Genomic DNA, 21,288 nt, shown 5'->3' on the forward strand with positions numbered 1-21,288 from the left:
TTGCAAACAGTTTTAAACTCTACAAAATTTTTTTCACAACAGCCGACAAATTATAATTTTATTTACAAAACGAAAAAACGAATTTTCTTACCCGAACCGTTACTCCGTTATAAACTATATCTATTTTACTAGCATTTTCTACCAACTGTTTGCTGTATACATATAACATGAAATTTTTCTCAGTTCGGAAGCGTATACATTATACCTATAATCGTAAAGTGAATTTATACATATATATATATATATATATATATATATATATATATATATACATATACGCAGGATCAGAGTCATGAATTTCATATCCTTCGACCACCGGCGGCGTACCGAGTATAGGTCGAAAAAAGGCGGATAAAAAAAAAAAAAGTGGAAAGAAAAAATTTTTTATTCAGGGAAAAGAGTGCTCAATCCCCGCAAAAGATACCACCAGCCTCGGAGTTACTCTGCGTGGATCAGGAACTCTGCATGGATGCAGTGTGGGAGTACATACATACATACATATATATATATATATGAGGTATTCCACGCCAATTCGACCTGGGTTTTACCCTTGACCTCTTAGATTTGGAGCGCAATTTTTTTTATGATTGTTCTCACTTTGAAAGGTACTCTGTCATTTTTTTTTTTTTTTTTTCCTTACTTCAATTCGACTCCATTTGAATTTACTACAATTTTTAGAAACGATTTTATCTACCGATCAAAATTAAAAATTTGAAAAAAATCTTGAAAATCCTGCGTCAGATATGAAAATTTACCCGGAGTGGGCCGATTTTCCATTCTTACTGTTTTCAAGCTTTTTCCGCAGAAAAACGTTAAAAAAAAATTAGAAGCGAAAGTCATTTTACTATGGATGGTTGCCGATACATTTCTATATGTCACATGGGATTTTTGAAAATTTTTTCAGATTTTTCGAAACCATTTTACTATTTGAGATTTTTTTTTTCGGAAAAAGCTTGAAAACAGTAAAAAGTGAAAATCGGGTCACTCCGGGTCCAAGTTTGAAAATTTTGATATCTGACACAGGATTGTTCAGAGTTTTTTCAAGTTTTTAATTTTGTTCGGTCGATGAGATCATTTTTAAAAATTGTAGAAAATTAAGAGGTCATGGGTAAAACTCAGGTCGAATTGGCGTAGAATGCCCCATATATATACATATATATATATATATATAGATATAACATAGCTTTATATACATATAGGTTATAACGGCGACTCGTCGCTTAATGGAAACGTAAACGTATGAATGTCCCACTTATCCGAACCGCCGGCCGTGTTTACCCAGCTTTTAAGCTCTCGTTGATTTTTTAAGCAGGGTATAAAATGAATCTGAAAAGGACAAAATTTTCTGAATAATCCGCATAATTAGGGTTCGAATTTTGAACTAGCAACGAATCAATGTACGACGAATTAATAATACGACGATTTTTTTTTATTCGATCGAATAAGATTCGATGTAAAACTGTGCAATTTCATTAATTTTTAAGGAATCTGACGGCGACAATTATTCCGGTTAACTGAGTTCAATTTTTAAGATATTTTAGATAAACTGATGGCATTTTTATTTTTTTTTTTTTATTGTTTCCAATTTTTTCTTCATTGCAAACGTATTCCTTCAGCGATAAAGTTTTCGGGATTACAAATCCTGTCAATCGGGGAACGATTGATGGGAAAATGTGAGAAAAAATTGTTCAGAAATCGACAACAGTGTCACTTCACTTTTTATCCGATTAAACGTGAAGGATTTAAACTCTCATTTCTATAATAGTCCTTCGATTTTTACTTTTTCTGCTTTCCATATGCTCCTAAATTTTCAAAGTACTATTCCAAGAGTATGAAAAATTCCTGATAAATCCCGATCCTACTGTCTATAATTTTGGATATATCTATAATAAAAATAAATAATTAATAATAATAATAACTGCTCTTAACAAATCAAATCTATAACTACGACAATGCGATTTCACGTCCCTGTTTCGTCAACGAAACATACATTGATATTAATAATATTATAATAATGTACTGTAAAGTAAAAAAATTAAATCATTAGTTAAAAATTATAGGTTATTCCTTTTAAAATCTTTATCTAACTTTGTCTTTGAATAACTTACGCTAAAGACATTTTACTGAAATTTTCGTAGGGTTTGAATGGTATTTGAGACGGTGAACAGAAGAGTCGAGAGTTCGAAATTTGATTTTACCTTGCAGAAATTTGTAAGAATGAAAATATCGTACGATTTTTCCAAACGAAAATGAAAGCTCGTCAGCGTTAGGGGTTTCCAAGCGGATTGTCGCACCCTCGCCGTATACTTTGTACATATACGCATGTTTCGCGTAACTTCGGGAAGACCGCGGGACGATTTCGGGAGTCTTGCCGTTTTCCGCTGCGACGAGACGGGGATGAGGATGAGGATGGGGATGGGGATGGGACGAGGAATTAGTTTCACTCCTGGAACATCTGGCAGGGCGCGATATCGCACCCGGTGCTTTCGCCGCCGCTGCCAAGCTCCGTTATAAATACAATACACCCTGCAGTGACACGTATAGCCGAACCTTAATCGTAATTTACATGGCGCCAGCTCGCTAAAACGTTTTCGGCGTTATATGGTCCGGACTTTCTGAATTAAACCGATCGACTCGCCTACAGCGAAAATCGGAGGCTCAGCCGAAAGCTCGCATGTAAAGTCGCGAGCTTGCGGTGCGGAAGGTGATAACGAAAAACGTGGGGAAAAAAACGAACCTCGAGGAAACGTGATTGAAGGATCGTTCTTTTTGATTGATACACATTTTTTTTTTTATGTTTTCGGCACGTTCGTTTTGTATTTCTGTTTTCCTGAAAAAAAAAAAAAAAAAAAAACAACTTTCGACGTGCAGTAATGATCGATGTTTCAAAAGTGGGAATATTTTAGCCAATAATTTCAAAAGGGTATAAATTAACTGTTTTCCAATGCTTGTGAATCATTCGTGAATTCGGTTACTATGTGTGATAAAATCCTCGTTTCTAGTGTAGAAAAAAAAGGTAGATTTCTTTTTATCTGTTTAAATTAAACGCTCGATTGGAATTGCATTGAAATTGAATTGATTCAATTGCTGAAATTTCTAACTACTTTTCATAGCCATCGCGCAAAAATCGCATGACAACGCTTGAAATTGTTTAAAATAATTTATTAATCGCTTATAATCGACTTCGGATTTCGTAAAACCACTTCAAAGTCGTTTCAAACATCTCATAGTAAGTCTGGAACTGCGGAAAATTACTTGTAAATTCTTGAAACTATTCGTTGTCATTTAAGAACCACCGAAAACTATTCGAAATCATTAAGAAATAATTTCGAACTCCTTGAAACTAGTTTGAAGCAGTTTGTTATAATTTCAAAAGCGCTTAACATCGCGTCGATTAAAATTTAAAATTAATTTCAAACAATTCAAAATAATTTCTAGATCGCTTGAGGCCGTTCGAAACTTGATCGATAAGTGAATGTCTCCTCGGATACCTACAATACTCTCAAAATGTGAGTAAAATGTTACATTTTCTTAAAAAATTATTGATCAATTATCAAAAACCACGAAGAACGAAACAATCATTAAATTTCTTGTTTCGCAATTGTTTCTCGATTCTTCGACGTTCCGTTTCCCTCGATAAATGTAAAAAAAAAAAAAAAAAATTCTCAACGACATTTTGACTGATCGTGAATCAGACTTCGACTTCAGCATGAAAATATCGTGCGCGCTGGTCATTTTGCAAATGCGATGAATATCGGCACGTGTTATTTATCCCTAGGTAAAATACGTCTGCATGTGTACATAGGCGTAAAGCCTGCAATTCTCTGCAACGATCCGTCATTCTGGACTTGTGGCTATTTATCTTACGCCGCGTTTCAACGCGTATAACTATTTGTGTACCTTCAGCTCTCACTTGTCGATCGCCAGTGATTGATTTTTTCCACCAGAATTTAATCCGGCTGTACAATTCTCGACGATCAATTTCCCATTTTTTTTTATTTTTTTTTATTTCAGCTTCATCTCCTTTCTTTATGATTTTCGTCACTTTTTTCCCTCCCGCTTAATTTGCGCCGTTTAAGGTCATGTAGTACTCCGACCCTTACCGACCGAGCAAACTCACCCTTCTTCTTCCCATATTAAGTAAACGAACGAACGGAAAGGGTTCAAATTTCGACGGTGCATCGCTCTTTTGTATCCGAATTCAGGAACGTTACTAATATCCCGAAAATCTTGAAAAAAAAAAAAAAAAAAGTCTGGTTTTTTGACATGTGTTAATATTCAAACGTTTCCCACATTTCAGGGTTCAAAAAGTGCATAGCTGAGATAGTTTGCGCAATTACCGAAATAATGAAGATCAGAATGAGCCATCGTGATACTATTTTCATACAATATTGAGGTCCTTAGATGAAATCTAAGAATTTCAATAATTTCATGAAAGCATCTTTTATTTAAGAAATTATTGCAATTCCTACTACTAGCATTGTAATTTAAAGCCTTTCGGTTCGTTTGTTAATTTAATATAGGAAGAAAAAGGTGAGTTGGTTGATCGGTAAAGGTAGGAATACTACATTACCTTGAGCCCGTCACGCCACGTCTGACTAAACGGCGATCTTTCTACTGATAAAAACGAGTCTCATCTTGTAACTTATATTGTGTTTATTTTTGACAAAGGAATCGCTGCATCAGAATATGACAAACTCGGTTGTATTAGGATACGTAAAGACCAATTTAAATTGTAAAATTTCTAAGCAACGTTTGCAAAAAAAAAAAACAATCGTGCGATCAAAAAGCGCGTCAATTTGAACAAAATAAATTGTCACAAATTTATGCACATACATTTTTTTTTTTTTATACTCTGCAAGACGGTGTTTTATTTCATCGGTATAATAAGGCGACGGATGGAGCAGGGATTAAAATAAATAACGAAACCGAGAAGGATGTAACGGACCTTTTTACTCCCTCATTATTTTCAGAATCCAATAATCGTCCGAGATATAAAAGGGGACGACTTTAATCGTCGATAAAATCAACCGAGATTACGAAGAGAGGCCTAGCCTGCTATATAATTCGGCGAGATTCGAAGGTCGCTAAAAGTGCGGCTGGTCGTCATTAAATTCCCAAACGTCGCACGTCGTGCGGCCTGAAATTCAATTTCAATAACCTCGAGTGGGTTCCAAAAATACCGCGAAAAAATATCTCGGATAACTCGAATTCAGACGAGGCGATATTTCTCGCGCCTCATTTTTTATTTTTTGCAAAGACGAGAATGTAATATGAAAATGAGAGTCGGAGAAATCCACGCAAAGCATTAAACATTTTTATACAGCGATCTATTCGTATAATAATTTATTGTCAGGTTTTTTTTTTAAATAAATAAGAATAACAAATTTTTTTCATACTTGAACCCCCATGCAGTTGCTTCGCTGAATTTGAACTCTTTTTCAATTTCACAAGTATCGAAAGAATCTAAAATTCAATAATCGACTCTCAAAAAGTAACTGCGATGGCTAAATCAATATGGCGTCGGAACTGAGTTGACAGCTGATCGTTTTAACTTAATTACAGGAATGTAAATAAGGAACAGAAAACTCCGGGAAAGTGATTCAACTTCTGTTTAAAAACGTTGAGTTAATACCGAGTGAAATATAGGACGAATAACGACCTTCATAATTAAATACGAGACGAGACTAACGTGAAATATTTTTCGCCACTATATGGCATCGTCCGATATTTCGAATTCCAATTACGTGCACTGAGAGAAATTTCCAATTATGGTTACCGTACAGTCCTCGATTATTTACTAAAAAATAGTTAGAAATACGAAACGAGAACGACTTTAGTACAGTTGTAACCAAAAGGTATGGTATAAGTTAGTATAATTTTTTTTTCGTTATGATCATTTATACTATACTTAACGTCAAAGCTCTATTCAACTGAAAAAATGCAGTAAGCTAACCAATGTTTCACAATCAACAACTCTAATTACATTGTTAATATTTGCATTTACTGGGTGTTTCCAAGTGAACTCCGCATTATTTTCGATTGCCTTCCCTTAGGGGGAACAAATATCGGTAATACAGACCTCCCGAGTTATCATCACTTTAGTAAAGCCAAGGCATATAACCACTTTAACGTGACTCCGGGACGCGATCCACTGAACGCTTCGGTACAAGTTATAAACAACGAAAAAACGGGCAGTTCCAATTCACTCGCAAGGACCTTAAACACGCTACCATGTACCGATAACTCGGTAGGTCTGTATTACCGATAAATTCCATAGGTCTGCATTACCGATATTCGTTCCCCTCAGTGGTAGGCAACCAAACATGCCGCAGCGTTTATTTGGAAATATCCGGTGTAACGCAAATTTTCTCATAATTCGAATAATATTCAAATCGTTATAATTGCAACGATACTCATTTCGCTATAATTTTCTAGCGACCATAACAGTTACGCAATTGACGCCTGTCACCTTTAGACTTTGGATAAACATTCGAACGTTCTTGGCTATCATCACTCACCGTCTGTTCCATTCCGTCCTGAACGTCCTGGAATCCCGTTAGCTCCTGGGGTCCCATTTGCCCCCGGCCTCCCGTCGGACCCACTGCGACCAGGAAGACCATCGAGTCCCGGTTCCCCCGGGATCCCATTCCGCCCATCGAGTCCAGGTTCGCCTCGTTCTCCCTTCGGCCCCGGCGTTCCTTGGTGCCCCGGCAATCCGGTGAGTCCCGGTGGGCCCACAGGCCCGGAAATTCCGGGCAGACCGCGGTCGCCCTTCTCCCCCGGGGTCCCAGGGATCCCCGGAAGTCCCGGGGAGCAATAGTCCCTGAAATTCCGACAGAAGTTCTCCATGACGTCGGTCTAGAAAATAGATGAAATATAATAAGCAAAGATTCAAGCTCTAGTTTTCTTTCGAGTTTATCTCACGAAATTTCAACACTTCTGGTGTGAGATTGTTTGAAAAGTCTCACTTCATAAGTCGTTAACTTGGTTGATTTAGGTACGGATAAAATTCATCCCAATCGATATTAAGAAAATTCTTTAAAGGTATCGTAATTCATAACTCGACAATTTTTCTTTTTTTTTTTTCTTTTCGTAAATATTCTAAGTTATATTTTTGAGATATATGACGGATAAAAGCGAATGATTTACCATTTCCTGCAAATTAATATTTTTTTACTAATTTCGTTCCACTTCATTTCTAATTGTCATACACTTAACGATATCGTTCTAAAATTCTCTGCGATAATATTTTCCAAATCACCAAAAATGTTTCAATTTCTCATCTATGAAAAATATCTTCGGTAATTGTCTCTTCAATGATTATACAATATATTCGTGCGAAAATTATATCGCGTGTACAGATGGTGATAATTTATAAATAACTTTATACCGCCGTCCGCTTTTCCTTTAATCCGCGTTTTATTTCTAGTATCGGGTAAACGCGTACAGCGAAGAATTTATTACAGAACGAAACTCGCGGTTTAATGAATTATTAATTAAAACAAGATTAAACTTCGCCCTGCGACTCTTTGCCCACTCTCAGATGGCCTCGCGCAAAAGAGTTTTACGGTTATGCTGCGCAGTGGCAGCAGGTTGAATTATTAACGACAAGAACCGGATATTATGTCCAGCCCAGACCTCCGCTGGCTTCACTATGTAACGTTCCGAACTCCTGAAACGTCCCAAAAAAAGTTGCACGCTTGGTCCGATGTGTCACTCATATTTTTTTCTACGCGTACCTACGTATGATAGTCTGTTTCAAATTACAACAACATTTTTTTTTTCTCACTCTCCAAAGCAGAGTTTTTGCCATAAAGAAAGATGACTAGGATTTTTAGCTCGGCAAAAACTGATTGCGTCCAAAAGTTATTCCATTACAAAGAGAAAAAAAAAAAAAAAAGAAAAAGAAAAACAGAATACAAAATTTAAATCTACCCCGTCCAAATATGTTTAATATTATTTTTATTATATTATTTTTTATATTACACGTTGCGAAACATTTGAAATCAAATTTTGAGCATCGATCGATAAGTCTCAACGCGTTAATTATTTATATGTTATAATTAATACTCTGATATCGAAAGTTTTCTGAGCAGTACATTGTGATTAAATTATGATAGGGGGTGATGAAATTTCGACACAGATGAAGTGTCAGCAAATCGGATCGGAGCGAGAAGCTCAAAGGGGTGATTTGAGACGTCAATATCATACTTTTTCCCAAGAGATCTGTACGTAATTAGCATAATTCGTGTTTCAGTAAAATCGTCCGTGAAAATTCAGCCCTGAATGACAGAAAAGACAGTGATATTCGTTAGGGGTGATCGTCGTTCGTCGCTGAGAGCTTGATTCTACGTTCGCAGCAAAGCTTGAGAGGATTTATCCCGCATCCCCCGATTTTCACCCTTCGCTGTAACTCGCAGTGTCTGATATCTGTTTACACAAAAATTTATGCAAATAGATCGGGAACCGGGAAGCGAATTCTAAAAAATGAGGTAACGATTATAGAGAGAAAGATTGTTATGAAAAAACTACGGAGAATGTTAAACGATGCCGGGAAATAGGGAGATCCAATTTCGCCGAAGAAAGCAGCTCGCAAAAATTTTCCACCAATCTAATCTCACGAGGATATAACTAAAGTGTGTATATTACGCCCTCGGTGCGAATTGGAATGGAAGAATGAAGACAAGAGGAAGAGAGATGTAGAAAGTATGTGCGAAGGTATGGTGGAAAAGTGGAGCCGTGAAAAAAGCTGCGAACATTCAGGTTAAAAATTATTACGTATTCAGACGTCATTTGGAAGGAGGATGAAACATTTCCGTGGGTAATTTAATCTCGCTCCCTTTCGAAGAAGGCGTAGCTGATATTTTACGCCCAGCGTAAAACGTAACAAGTTTAGCATTTCCGAGCGAGAGTAAACGGCGGCGACTTCATACCTTTACCCTTTACTTCGATGCTTTGGATTAATTGAATTTTTTCGATTACATCTGTTTTTCAAAATCGCAAGAATCGGGGATAGAGATAAAAAAAAAAAAAAAAAAAATGCGTAATCGACGGATTATAAAAATCGGAAATCACATTTTTAGGAATTCAATTTCGAGGCGATGTTCTTTTTCTTTTTTTTTTTTTGTCTTGTCTTTTTGGATCCTGCGGGTGTGAAAAATTCGGAACGGAATCTTTTCTCGGAATATCTGAAAGATTATAATGTATCCGCACATCAACGTGGTTGGCGGGTGGCTTTCTATGACGAGGTTTTCCCGCAACCGCAGAATTACTGCAAAACTTTACCGTCGATTGGACCGAATAAAGCGTGCAGTGGATCCTTAAGGAGACGGATGCTGTGCACGGTTTTTTAAAAAAAAAATTTATAAAATTATATACACCGCGATTAAAATCAATCGAGGAACTTCGTTTTGATCAAAATCAAAATGTGGCAAAAAATTTCTACTGATTTGCTTGAGTAATATTTGGTAAGAAGCTTTTGTTAGGATTTGATACGGATATGAGAAAGGCTGGAATAAACTCAAAGAAATCCTTATTGTAAGATGAGTTGATTTATTTTTTCTTTTTTACTTCAAGCTTCTCTATATTCAGATAATGGAGTGATTTGCGTTACATTCACAGGGAAATTATTGAAACGTTATGGGATTTATAAAATAACCTCGAGCTGTTTTTTTTTTTTTTTTTTTTTTGGAATCGAAACAACTCTTCATCGGACGATATTTCCTGAACAGAATAAAGTTCTTTGTAACTCAGTTTCATTGAATTTGAGGAAACAAGTTTCAGTTTAGTCAGGAAATTAAATTAATCTTTCATACTTTTAACTATTTTATTAATCAGACTCACTTCAGTATAAGGCTAAAAAATTCTCTTCTCTTCGTTAACGGGCACAATTACCGACGATAATTTTTATATCGACCAAGATTCAATTGTCTGCAAGAATCCATAATTTTTCGATTGTAGAATATTTTGAACAGAATTGCGATTAAAATTCAGCAATATTGTTCAATAAGCTTTCTTAAATTCTCGTCAAGTTTATTGTTTATTTATTTATTTTTTTTTAACAGAAATTAGAGATTCTTTGATATCGTTTGTTTTTTTTCATTCTGCATTTTCTACATGTTCAAAATTTCTGTTAAATCGCCGAAGAATGAAATAACCAGTCTTTTATTTTCAACGAATTTCTCGTTCTCGTTAAAAAATGTTCAAAAAAATAAATAAATAAATAAATAAAAATAAAACTTTCAGAGATATTTCGGAAAATTTTTGCCATAATCTATAAATAATATTTTTGCAACATTTTGAATATGTAACGCTTTCAAAATCTAATTCGCAGCATATTCTGCTGTAAAGTTTTTTAGAAGAAGATTGACGGTAAAAAAATTTTTTCAATTCTTCTCAGCACTTTTCTTAAATCCTCCAGTAATTTCTAGAAGTGTTAAAAAAAACTTTTGTAAAATTCCCAAACACCTGCTTATTCCATGAAAATTCATTGACATTTTCCAACTCGTGGATCCATTTCGAACAACCGTACTTTTCACTTCGTGTGCTTTAGATGTACGAGATAAAAAAAGAAAATAAATAAATAAAAAATACGTGAAAAAATTTTCAATTTCGAATAAACTTGACAGCATTCAGCCGAATTTTTGCCATACAAAAGTGCGAAATCCGAATGAGGAGGCAGCCGAAATAGCGGCTTCAGATTTCGTGTATTATGATGATCAAAATCCAGTCTCCGTTTACCAGAAAGCAGCGCGAAGCCGATTCTCACCGAGAGACGAGAGCTTTTCGGATATTTTTCCGTACATTACTGTCAAGAGTGAAGTATTGTGGTTGTTCTGAGGCCGCATAGCTCAGGTTAAAACAAACTAAACGGCTCGGGATTGAGCGTTACATTGTTACTAACGCACTCCTCCGGCTATCAATAACTCTTTCCCGGATATTACTTGTCATTCACCGCTGTTCGCCGCCTCGCGTGTGTCCGGATCATACGGTGATTCTCGTTTGCCGCGGATAATCCTAGAGGAACGAGATGAAAAAAAAAGAAACAAAAAAAAAAAAAAAAAACGAGGAAAGAGTTCGCTCATTTTGGTATTTTCAACCATCTGCGAACGACATATTTTACAAGTTTAATCGCGGGGGTTGGTTAACCCTTTCAGTCACGCGATTCGGTTATACTTTCTATTTTTTTTTTTTTTTTTCTGGCATGGAAGTGCAATTGTAGGTACGTTTTCCATGTATTTTTTCGACGCTGAATGGGAATCTCATTTCAAAATTTAACAAAACTAAAAACAAGCCCTAAAATGGGGTGAAAACAGGGTGAATTATGAATAATGTTTTAGACAGTGGTCTTGAATGAGATTTGTACGAATATTTATTTTTAGACAGTACCATTTTAGGCCGAGAATAGATGAAAACCCCGATACTATTTACATGCACCCTTAAGGAGGGTGAAGACTACCCCTATGCATTGAATTTTATAAATCTAACGGCAATTGCGAGATCTCTGTTTGACAACGAATGAATTCCGAGCGTTTTTAGTACCTACACGTTTGCTATCAAATTTCTCCGCTAACGAATGACATTCGCGAAAGTACGTTGTTTTTTTTTTTCTTTTATTTTTTGTTTGCATATATTTATTTGATATATTAAATGACAAAAAAGAACAAAAAAAAAAAAAAGGATGCTGTTACAGTACCTTCGGTGACTGAAAGGGTTAGCAAAAGAATGCTTTTTTTTCTTTCAAATTTACTACCAAATAGTCCTGCGTTGAGCATAGTTTGTCAAATTATTTACAAATAGAAAAATACAAAATATTAGAGTTATAAATAAAAGGTTATAGTCGTTAGATGCCGACGCTTCATTTTAAATCGTTTAAAAACGCTCGAGTTTGTATTCGAGGAAAGAAATACGGTTTCGAGGGTTCGTTAAAAATTGCTTTCGAAAATCTCAAGAAGTAGGAGGAAGAGAGGAAGAAGGAAAGGGGAAGCAAAAGGCCGAGTATCACACCGTGGGGAGAAATTTGGCTAGATTTATTCGCTGGCTGGCTGTCCGTGGGTGAATTCCGGGCTCCATGTATGTGTTCGACGGGGATCCCGACGTTTAACGGCGTCGTGTAAGCACCTGGACGTCGGTTTACTTAACCGCAACGATCTCGCATTGAATAATTGATACCCCACCATGATGGCGGCGGCGTGGGCTTTGAAAAATGACTGCGGGAAAAGGAAATTGGACGCGAGAAACTCGAGGAGATAATTCGTACACACGAGACTCGACAGATCTCTAATTTCATCCACCGCGAGTAATGAAAGCGAAACGGAAACAAAAAGAATTTTCACCACTTTTCCACGCGTAGTCTTCGCGAAGATAGAATTGTCGATTTTTTGGACGCGGCGAAAAGTTCTTTTCGTCTTTTTTCTTTCTCTTTATCCCGATTTCAAGGGGATTGGTTCACCGAAATTCAATACTCTTCATTCTCTTCGTTATTGCCAGAACGTCGTGTCAACGAGCTTTGATAAAAACAAAAAGTATAACAAAATACCGATGATATCGATGATTCGATTCGAACCACTTCAAAACTCGGTAAAAGTCTCGTAAATTCGTTCCATTTCATTCAAAAATAATTCATTTTATTCGGAAAACTATTTTCTACAAACACACCGAAATACTTAATTTTTCATCGTAATGATTACGATCGACGAATTTCAACATCGAATTGGCTACAACTTAAAAAAGAAAAATCAGTTTCAGTAACTTCCCACGTTAAACTAGCTTTCCAAATGAAATTATTTATCTTGAAGTAAGATCTAACGTAAAATCTGACACTGCGCTTTGTTTAAAATAACAATATTTTTTGTTTTCGTATTTTTCAACAGACAGCTTAGGGATATAAAAATTGGATAAATCCTGAACGTACGTATATCTCGTATAATAAAGAGCATAAAAAGTATCGATTTACGGTCAACCAGTCTCTTTCACGTACACGTACTGTTTGCATAAAAGCCTGTCGGCTCTTCGTGCAGATATGAAAAACTTTTATATTCTTTTATTTTGAGTTCAAAATTATCAGAAAATTTTTCATCAAATTCTCGTTCTCTAGCTCCGCACGCGTGTATTAAGCTTTCCGCCGTCGAGCTTTAAAAAAAAAGAAAAAAAAAAAAAAAAATAGAGACCTCAAACCGGTTGCATGTTAATAAAACTAACGCACGTAAAAACGATTCGGATGATAAGCGCTGAGCGAGTGGATACCGACTACAGTTTGGGGAAATATGTGGGGCATGGTGTCGAGGTGCAGACTTGAGCAATCTTTCGTAACGTATAACAAAGCCGCTGAATGCAAATTCCGAGCATTTCTATAAAACGTCGCGCCCCGCGATGGTGAAATTGCGTTTTCTGCGTTACTCTCCAACCACACACATGATCACTATATTCCCGCGTCATCTAGATCCAACGATACGCCCCCCCCCCCCCCCCCACCCCCCGGTGATCCGTAAACTTCCATTTAATAATATATCCGAGGTTAAAATCAGACGCGAGTAAATATATTTCTTTTATACACACACGCGCGCGCTGTTTATTTTTTCCTCATTATATTTTGAGGCAAAAAATTATAACCAGAGAGAAATTTATTTTCACGCAGGTGTAATAACACGGAGTTTATAAACGCGCCTGGATACTGTAGAAATAAAGAAAAACGTAAAAACATGAAATAATCCAAATATAACACAACGCAACGGAAATGAATAAACAAAATTTCTATTCATGATTATTGGATATGTCTATTTTTTACGTCGAATTCAGTGTACAACGAATACGTGTTAAAAAAAAAAAAGCAGGGATGTTTTATTTTTCTTTTTTAAAAGGCTCGACAAGCTTCGAGCATACCATGCGTACCTAACCAATGTCTGACCCTCAACTTTTTTTGATTTTGTCCACAAATTTTTTTCTGCAATCTTCGCAACTCTGAAACGGTACCCCGAATTTTTTTCAGAAGTGAATTTGAAACGGATCTTTTGTATAATTCTCAAAAACTGTATTTTCTTTTCCAAAAATTACCAAAACCGAATCCGTGATGGGCAGACTTTTTTTTTCATACTTTTAATTTTTTTGATCAACTAAAACATTGCTCAAACGGTCTGAAAGTTCCCAAAAAATGCTCAAAGTTTCTATTTTTCACTTAAAACGTTTCTAGACCGGTTTCATTATGAGGTTGCCAAAAAAAAAAATTTAAATGTGCCAAACAAATAGACAAAAATCGTTCCATAATAGAACAAGTCTGGAAATGTTCCAAGTGAAAAATATAAGCTTGAAGAATTTTTCGGAAATTTTCAAACGGTTCAAACAATTTCTTAGTTAACCAAAAAAAAATTGATAGTGATGAAAAAAAAATGGGACAAAATCGGCCCATCATGGGCCTAATTTTAAAATGTTTGGAACAGAAACTACAGTTTATGAGATAATGTTTATGAGAATTTTAAAAAACGTCCTCTTCAAAATCACTTGAAATATCTATAAATAATTGATCAGTTGAATAAAAAATTTGAAAAAATTTCAGGATCCTGTTTCAGAGTTGTTATAATTGCAGAAAATTTTTTTAAACAAAATGAAAAATGGTGAGTTCGCATGGAATTCCCCATATATATGTATCTATAAGCGGAAAGATCTCCGGGTCTTTTCGGGTTCGTCGGCGAGATTTTCCTGCCGATAAAGAGCCCGATATTTCCGCTTATACGCCGAATTATGTACACAGAGAAGCGAGATAAACCTTGGAAAGCACCGGCAAGGAAATTACCACAACGTAACCAAGTCGTTGCGGAGTTTCGTCGACGACCTAAATCGTCTCTCGCATTAACTTAGCCATGCTGAGTGACGTCGAGGCTAAGTAAGGACGCTGGCAATGGGATAAGCGGCAGTCTCAATGGCGAACGGTGAGCAAACCGAGCGCGTAGAATGGCGATGGGAAATGTTAATGCTAAAAGCGGGAAGTTAGAGAGCGGGAAGATATCACGGGGAACACGACGGTAGTCGCTTATACGATTAGTTGGAAATTGAATGAATGATTTGAATTCTATGACAATGATTTTTGGTCATTTAAAACGTTTTTCCATTCATTTTCAATCATTATTATTCTCCTTTAATCTTATTAATTAACTCATTCGCTTCTTTGTACACTATAGCGTGCGATCTAGATGATAGTTTTTTATAATTTTATCGAGATATACGGCATATTAAATAATTGTCGAACGTATGAAATGGGAGTAACAGTTTTTGACAAATCGATTTCCGCTATTTATTTTTTTAGAATTACTCTCACAAGACGAGAAAAACGCAAATTTTGAAAAAAAAAGACACTCAATTTCTGAAACATGTCCGAAACAACTAAAAGTCAAGTGTTTCTTTGCTTAAATAAAGGCATTTTGAGTTCATATTTTCATTTTAAAGTGAACGGGTTGATAAAGATTATACACTCAATGTTCATACTATTGATTTCGATTCTGGTTGAAGTTCTCAATGTTATGGCAACGACGCATTTTTAGAGAATACTTCGTGCAGTTAATCCTTACCCTCCACACCGGGGTCAAAATGACCCCGCTGCATCTTCACCGTAAATTCCGTATGGAAAAAATCCAAGATAGTCCGACTTGATGCAAGACAAATAACAAGATATCGTTAATTCGTTTCTTTTCCAAACACATTCGACTTCACTCATTCAAATAAATACCATTTTTCCATCACGCAGTATCTTCATGTTTTTTTTTTAAACGAACATCCATGCCTTGATAGTTACTCAGTCAGTTTTTAGCTCAAAATATTGAAAATTCAGTGAGTAGAATGATTGATTTTTCGGTATTTTGTTGCTTAATGAATTTTTTTTATTTTTTTTTTTTTTGTCATATTCAAAATTTCACTTTGCTAGAGGTAATTAATTCACCTTTAAGTATAACAGATTTCAATAAATTGAGATAATGCAGCGCAGAAATTTGTGCGGAGATTACTCAAATTAGCCTCGCTGCGAAATCAACCCCTAATTGACTCTTTCGATTTCAGCGTTAATTGGGGGCTAAAGTGGCGAGCAGCTTTTGCTGCCGGGGAACGAGAGCCACTCAAGAAACGCCGTATTACGCAGGACAAATTACTCGCGTTGTGGCTGGTAGGTGCGCGGCTTACGTTGTAACAACTTGCAAGCTCCGCGAAAGCTTCGCCTTGGCGCCTTGAGCCGAGGTGCTGCGTGGTGACTGATTAAACCTCCCTTACTAATCGGATTTAAAGGGGCGCGTCCGGCACACGCTCTTGGACGAAACCAACCCCACACGATTTAATGCTACGTACAGCAATCGGAGCAAGTTTTTGTTGTATTTTTATTGTCATTTTTTTTTTTTTTTAGAAGGAGTTATAAACGTCAGTTTTATTGTGTACAAAATAATCCTCTAGAAAGTAAAGGACTATTGGTTGAATTCTGCAAAAAGCGCTTATCAGCGTGTAATTTTTTTCACATTCGAATAAACGTGTAGGAAAAACATTGCAATTATTCCAGTGAAAGTTCTTGGTCGAAAATTCTCAAAATTTTTGAAAATCTTTAAAAACTATACATGATATGCATTTTTTTTTTATTTTTTTTGACAAACCAACAATGTGTATAAAAATACCGCTTTCTATGCGTATTTGTGAGAGTCTGGTCAAATTTTTCTTTTTTAAAATAATTTACGCAGATATTGCTAATTAGAGGAAGGAAATTTGAATTTCGTCAATCGTAATCGAAGCTTATGTGATTTGAAAGTAATCGATTTCCACGAATCCAAATTCTACTTTAAAATATATCGTTAATGAAACGCTCATTAAACGCATGTTCGGTACACGAAAAAAGCAATTTGTGGGGTAATAAATTGTCCCTGACAGAGAAAAAACGAAAAAAAAAAAACAAAGAATAAAATACACGATCGCACAGTATTTTCACCCCATCCTCCACATCGCTTTATCGAAAACGATTTAAACGTCATCAATTCTGGATGAGTTAATAAATGAAAACAGAAAAAATGCTGGCAGAGCGGCGCACAGCGACACCCCTAATTGAGATTCAGTAAACGGAATGATCCGTGAAGAAAAAAATATAAATGACGAGCGTTTTATACTGCCGTTAGCCATATTTGATATCAGCATAGGATATTCGGGAAGGGTGGAGGATGAGGATCGGGTCGGGGGGAGAGGATTCGAAGCGTCTGTGAATAAGTTAATTGAATGTAACGCGCCAACTGTTTGGAGAAGCTGATATCCACAGGGGATCACGTATATATAAAGGGGATGAAAGTTTCTTCCGCCTACCCGCCATCGCCCTAGGAATCGTCCTCTGGCTGCAGGGGATGATATTACGAAGGGTCAAAGGATTTTTTCCCCCTTGGGACTTAAACTTGAGGCACGGATTTCGCCTTCTTCTCGCCCCGCGAACTCGGTGCCAATTGATTCCGAACACACCCAAAGGGATTTTAAAAACGTATCACAAGCTGCACCCTCGCTCCCTGATCAGCTCGATCTCGACCCCAATCGACACTGATTTACCCGCGGCTATGGGGGAATTCTTATGTGTTATACTCACCGGAACCCGCGTGGCACCTGTTAGCCAGACCCAGTCCTGGAGGTCCGACGATGTTGGGGAATCTTCACCCCCTACAGGCGGACCCACCGGGATCGCAGTTGCAGTTTTTACGTCTCTTGGCTGCTGCTGCGCTTCCCTCTCTTCCTGGTCCTGAAACATGTAGGTTCTTGTGATAGTTGGTAAGGCGTGAGAGTGCAGAAGGATCAGACAATATAAGGGTGAAATGATCAAATTTTCGTAATTGCGGGTGTATTTAGACTGTGTCAAAAAATTCTTTCAAATAACGAGAGGAAGTGATTTTCTGTTTATTTATTAATTTTTTTTAACTTTGTCATTTTGTAACTCGTCAACGAATTAGTTTACTGATAAGACCAGAACGTGTTTTTGTAGGGGATTAAACGCTCTACAAAAAAGATTATTTTACACATTTTATGATAAATCTACTCTTTCAAAAGGTCGAAAGGTATTTAAGGACCTTCGTCTATACTCCTATAATTGTTCTAGATCTTATGGCTATTCCAACAATATTCGAAACTTTCTTTTGACGATATCCATTTTACTAAAATTTTCTCTCAAGATTTGTCATCAACAACTTATTCGGAACAACGAAAGCTCTGACAACGAGCCTAATTTTATAAATACCTGACTGAATAACAAGTGACACGAATCCTGGTTATAAACTCGTCCTGTTTATTCTCCACTACCAGTTCCATAATTGGACTTACCCAGGACTTTGAGACATCGTCGAAAGCTTCACTGCACAATGCTATCAAAGTTTGCCAAAATTCCGAGTTTAACTTGGAAGGTGGCGGACGGATTCGCGGTTCAAAGAGATCGGCCAGCACGGCTGGAGCGATTTCGTGCAATTGTCCGCAAGCTCAAGTCAAACGTAAATAATACACATACCTTGAAGTTCTCGGAAACGGCGTTCTCCTCGAAGTTAACGCCGCTCCGTTTTTGGCGGGATATATCTACGCCCTGACCGAAGTCGTCGTCGATTTCGCATCGCGGGCACTCGGCGACGCGAAGCTCTCCCTCGAGGCTGAGAAGCTGCAAGTAGAGGTAGCAAAAGGCCCCGATTTGAAGGAGGGCCTGGGCCAGGACGAACCAGGTGAGCGTCCTGGACCGCGGGCAGGACCCGACACCCTTCGCCTCGGCTTCACCCATCACGCAGGCCGCTTAACCTGGCTCCAGATTTAAATCGGGTGCCTAAGTCGGGCCGGAGGTCATGACGCGAGCTTTCGGCTTTTGCTGCACGGAGGTGACACTCACTCGGCCGCTTCGCTGCTTTCCGCACCTGCTGCACTCCGGTTTGCACCGATTTTTTCGCCGATGAGCATGCCGGCACTCGACGTCCGACCACGCGCGCTTTTTCCACTGCCGCTTGAAGCCCGGTTGGCGCACACGATCGCGGCTGGCACTCTACTGCCAGTTTCTACTGCCGGACCGCGAGGTCTCGAGCTTCCGAAACCAGCGACGCTGGCTGCGCGCGCAGCGCCGCTTGGAACTATCGCGCTGGGTGGTTGCGGCCGTCTACAGTGCAGCGGTATACTTGTCGCTCTGCGACGATCAAATGCGACGTGAACCAGACGGGCCACTTAATCACGCGACAATTGTACTGCACGGTTCCGAGGATGGCCGATCGGCACGACGCCGTCTTGATATTGAACTGCTCAAAATTACGAAAAGGGAAGTTAACGAAGGCAAAATTTTTGCTCAAGGAAGAGAAAAATCTTGGACTGGGCTGAAATTCCGAAGTTGAAAAGTTCCGAAAGCACGCCAAATTCTGAAATTTTTGGTGGGGAAACTTGATGTAAAAAAATGAAACTTTGACAAAATATCAAAGTTTCGAATAATCCGAAACCCGACGTTCAAAGCTCCGAAAGGGCGAAATTCCGGAAGTACAAAATGGCGAAGGGTGTAACTCCGACGAGTCGAAATTCCGAAAGTTTTAAATTGGGGTACTTTAATAATCTTTAACATAGAAAGTCCGAATGATCGAAGATTTTCAGTTATGCGAATTTCTGGCTCGGTTAAATTTCAGAGTATTGATCTTTCCTTATTTTAGATTTTCGATATTTTTACGTTTGGAATCCTGGTCATTCTAATTTTTGATTTTGCTCAATTTTCACATCCTCACGTTGGATAAACTACGCTTTGTGAGTATATTTTAATTTTCGAAATTTCACTCAATCGCAACTTTATTTTTCGGAATTTTTCTCCATCAGAACTTTACTTTTCTAAACTTTTCTCCATCGTAAGTTGCATTTTCGGAATCTTGCATTTCGGAACTTTGAGCCGTCGAGTTTCCGACCATTTTCGCAAAAGATTGATTTCTACACTTCAAGTTTCGCCACTAAATAATTCGGAATTAGGCGCTTCCGGAACTTTTGAAAATTCAGAAGGTCAACCCCGCCTCATAAATTTAACGGTTGACAATCGAATCAGGAATCGAAGGAATTTTTATGAATTGAATTATTTTCTTTGATATGTCGAGGTTAAATTGAAATCATTGGTAATCGCTTGAAATCACTTTAATCTCGATGAAGAAATTAGTTGAAGAAGCGTCGGAAATCATGACGAATGGTTCCGACTCGTTGACATTTTATTGATTTCCATTCGATCCCGAGCTTTCCAAATGATTCAGATTGATTCCCACCGATTTCCCAGCGTTACAGGTGATTTCCTGTGATCCTATCGAATCTATACATGATCAAAAATTAGAAATGAGTCCTGAAATCAACGTTTACGAATTAGAATAATTTATTTCAGCATTCTGAGCTCTGCATCTGTGCCGGTATTAACCGATCGGCTATTTGACGCAACTGCAAGAACGAGAAAATGAACAACAACTACGGGACCTTTCGAAGCTTTATCAATAAGGAAATCTCTTTTCCGTTCGCATTTCTTCGTTCTGCACAGTCTCGACTTTCAAGACTGCATTCGTCGATATGTCCCCTTCAATTAAAAGAATAAAAGAATAAAGGGGAGAAAGAAGAGAGAAAAAACAAGTATTACAGACTTCCCAGACGGAGGTTTACGCTGCACCTGTACCGCGACCTGTTTTTTTTTATGGTCTCCCTTTCTCTTCGGTCAATTATCAACGCCAGGGAACAATGGGAATTGTCTACAAAGCGGTTTGAAATTGTTTCATTGTTTTTGTTAACTCGTGTTGATTTTTTCGTTTCTTTTTTTTTCTTTTTTCTTTGTTACCCCTTTCACTATTCTCTCCGATCTTTTTCTATCTATACCATTTCGCACCCTTCCTCACGAGGGCGAGAGAAAAGGCAACAACAGAGGCTACGCACAATACGTGACCGCACAGCGAGCACTCAAATCCATTTCGCCGAGTGCGATTTACCGCGCATATATGTGTGCGAGTATCGCTTTTATTTATCCCTTCTCCCTCTACCGGTCCCCTTTTTTTCTTTTTTACGTTTTATTTCGTCACCCCTCGCATCGCTTCGCGTGATAAGCCTGAGGACCCCCAGTGGCCATTAATAACCCGATTCATTCGCGCGACTAGCTACTCTTGTATCATTTCGAGTGGGTCGAACGTAAAAGACGATCAGGAAATCGAGCTTTATGGTCTCGTGCTTTAACGGGCTCTGGAGAATCTCACACTGATCAAAATTTCACCTCCTAAAGTTACCGCAGAAAATTATAGTGAAACAGACGCATATCCTTGCGATGTATAT

General features: G+C 37.6%; 1 protein-coding gene across 1 annotated transcript in view; it reads right to left on the minus strand.

Annotated features, from left to right (window-relative positions):
- Positions 1-19,021, minus strand: part of LOC124308727 (uncharacterized) — a 39,673-nt gene extending 20,652 nt beyond the window's left edge. The window contains exons 1-3 of the mRNA XM_046771707.1: positions 18,497-19,021; positions 17,591-17,740; positions 6,522-6,861 (exon numbers count right to left, since the gene is read on the minus strand). Coding sequence (XP_046627663.1) covers positions 6,522-6,861; positions 17,591-17,740; positions 18,497-18,757 — 751 coding nt within the window. The 5' untranslated portion in view covers positions 18,758-19,021. The remainder of the gene's footprint in view (positions 1-6,521; positions 6,862-17,590; positions 17,741-18,496) is intronic.
- Between the last annotated feature and the right edge of the window lie 2,267 nt (positions 19,022-21,288).

This window comes from Neodiprion virginianus, chromosome 7 (assembly GCF_021901495.1).
Source record: "Neodiprion virginianus isolate iyNeoVirg1 chromosome 7, iyNeoVirg1.1, whole genome shotgun sequence".
Classification (NCBI taxonomy): domain Eukaryota; kingdom Metazoa; phylum Arthropoda; class Insecta; order Hymenoptera; family Diprionidae; genus Neodiprion; species Neodiprion virginianus.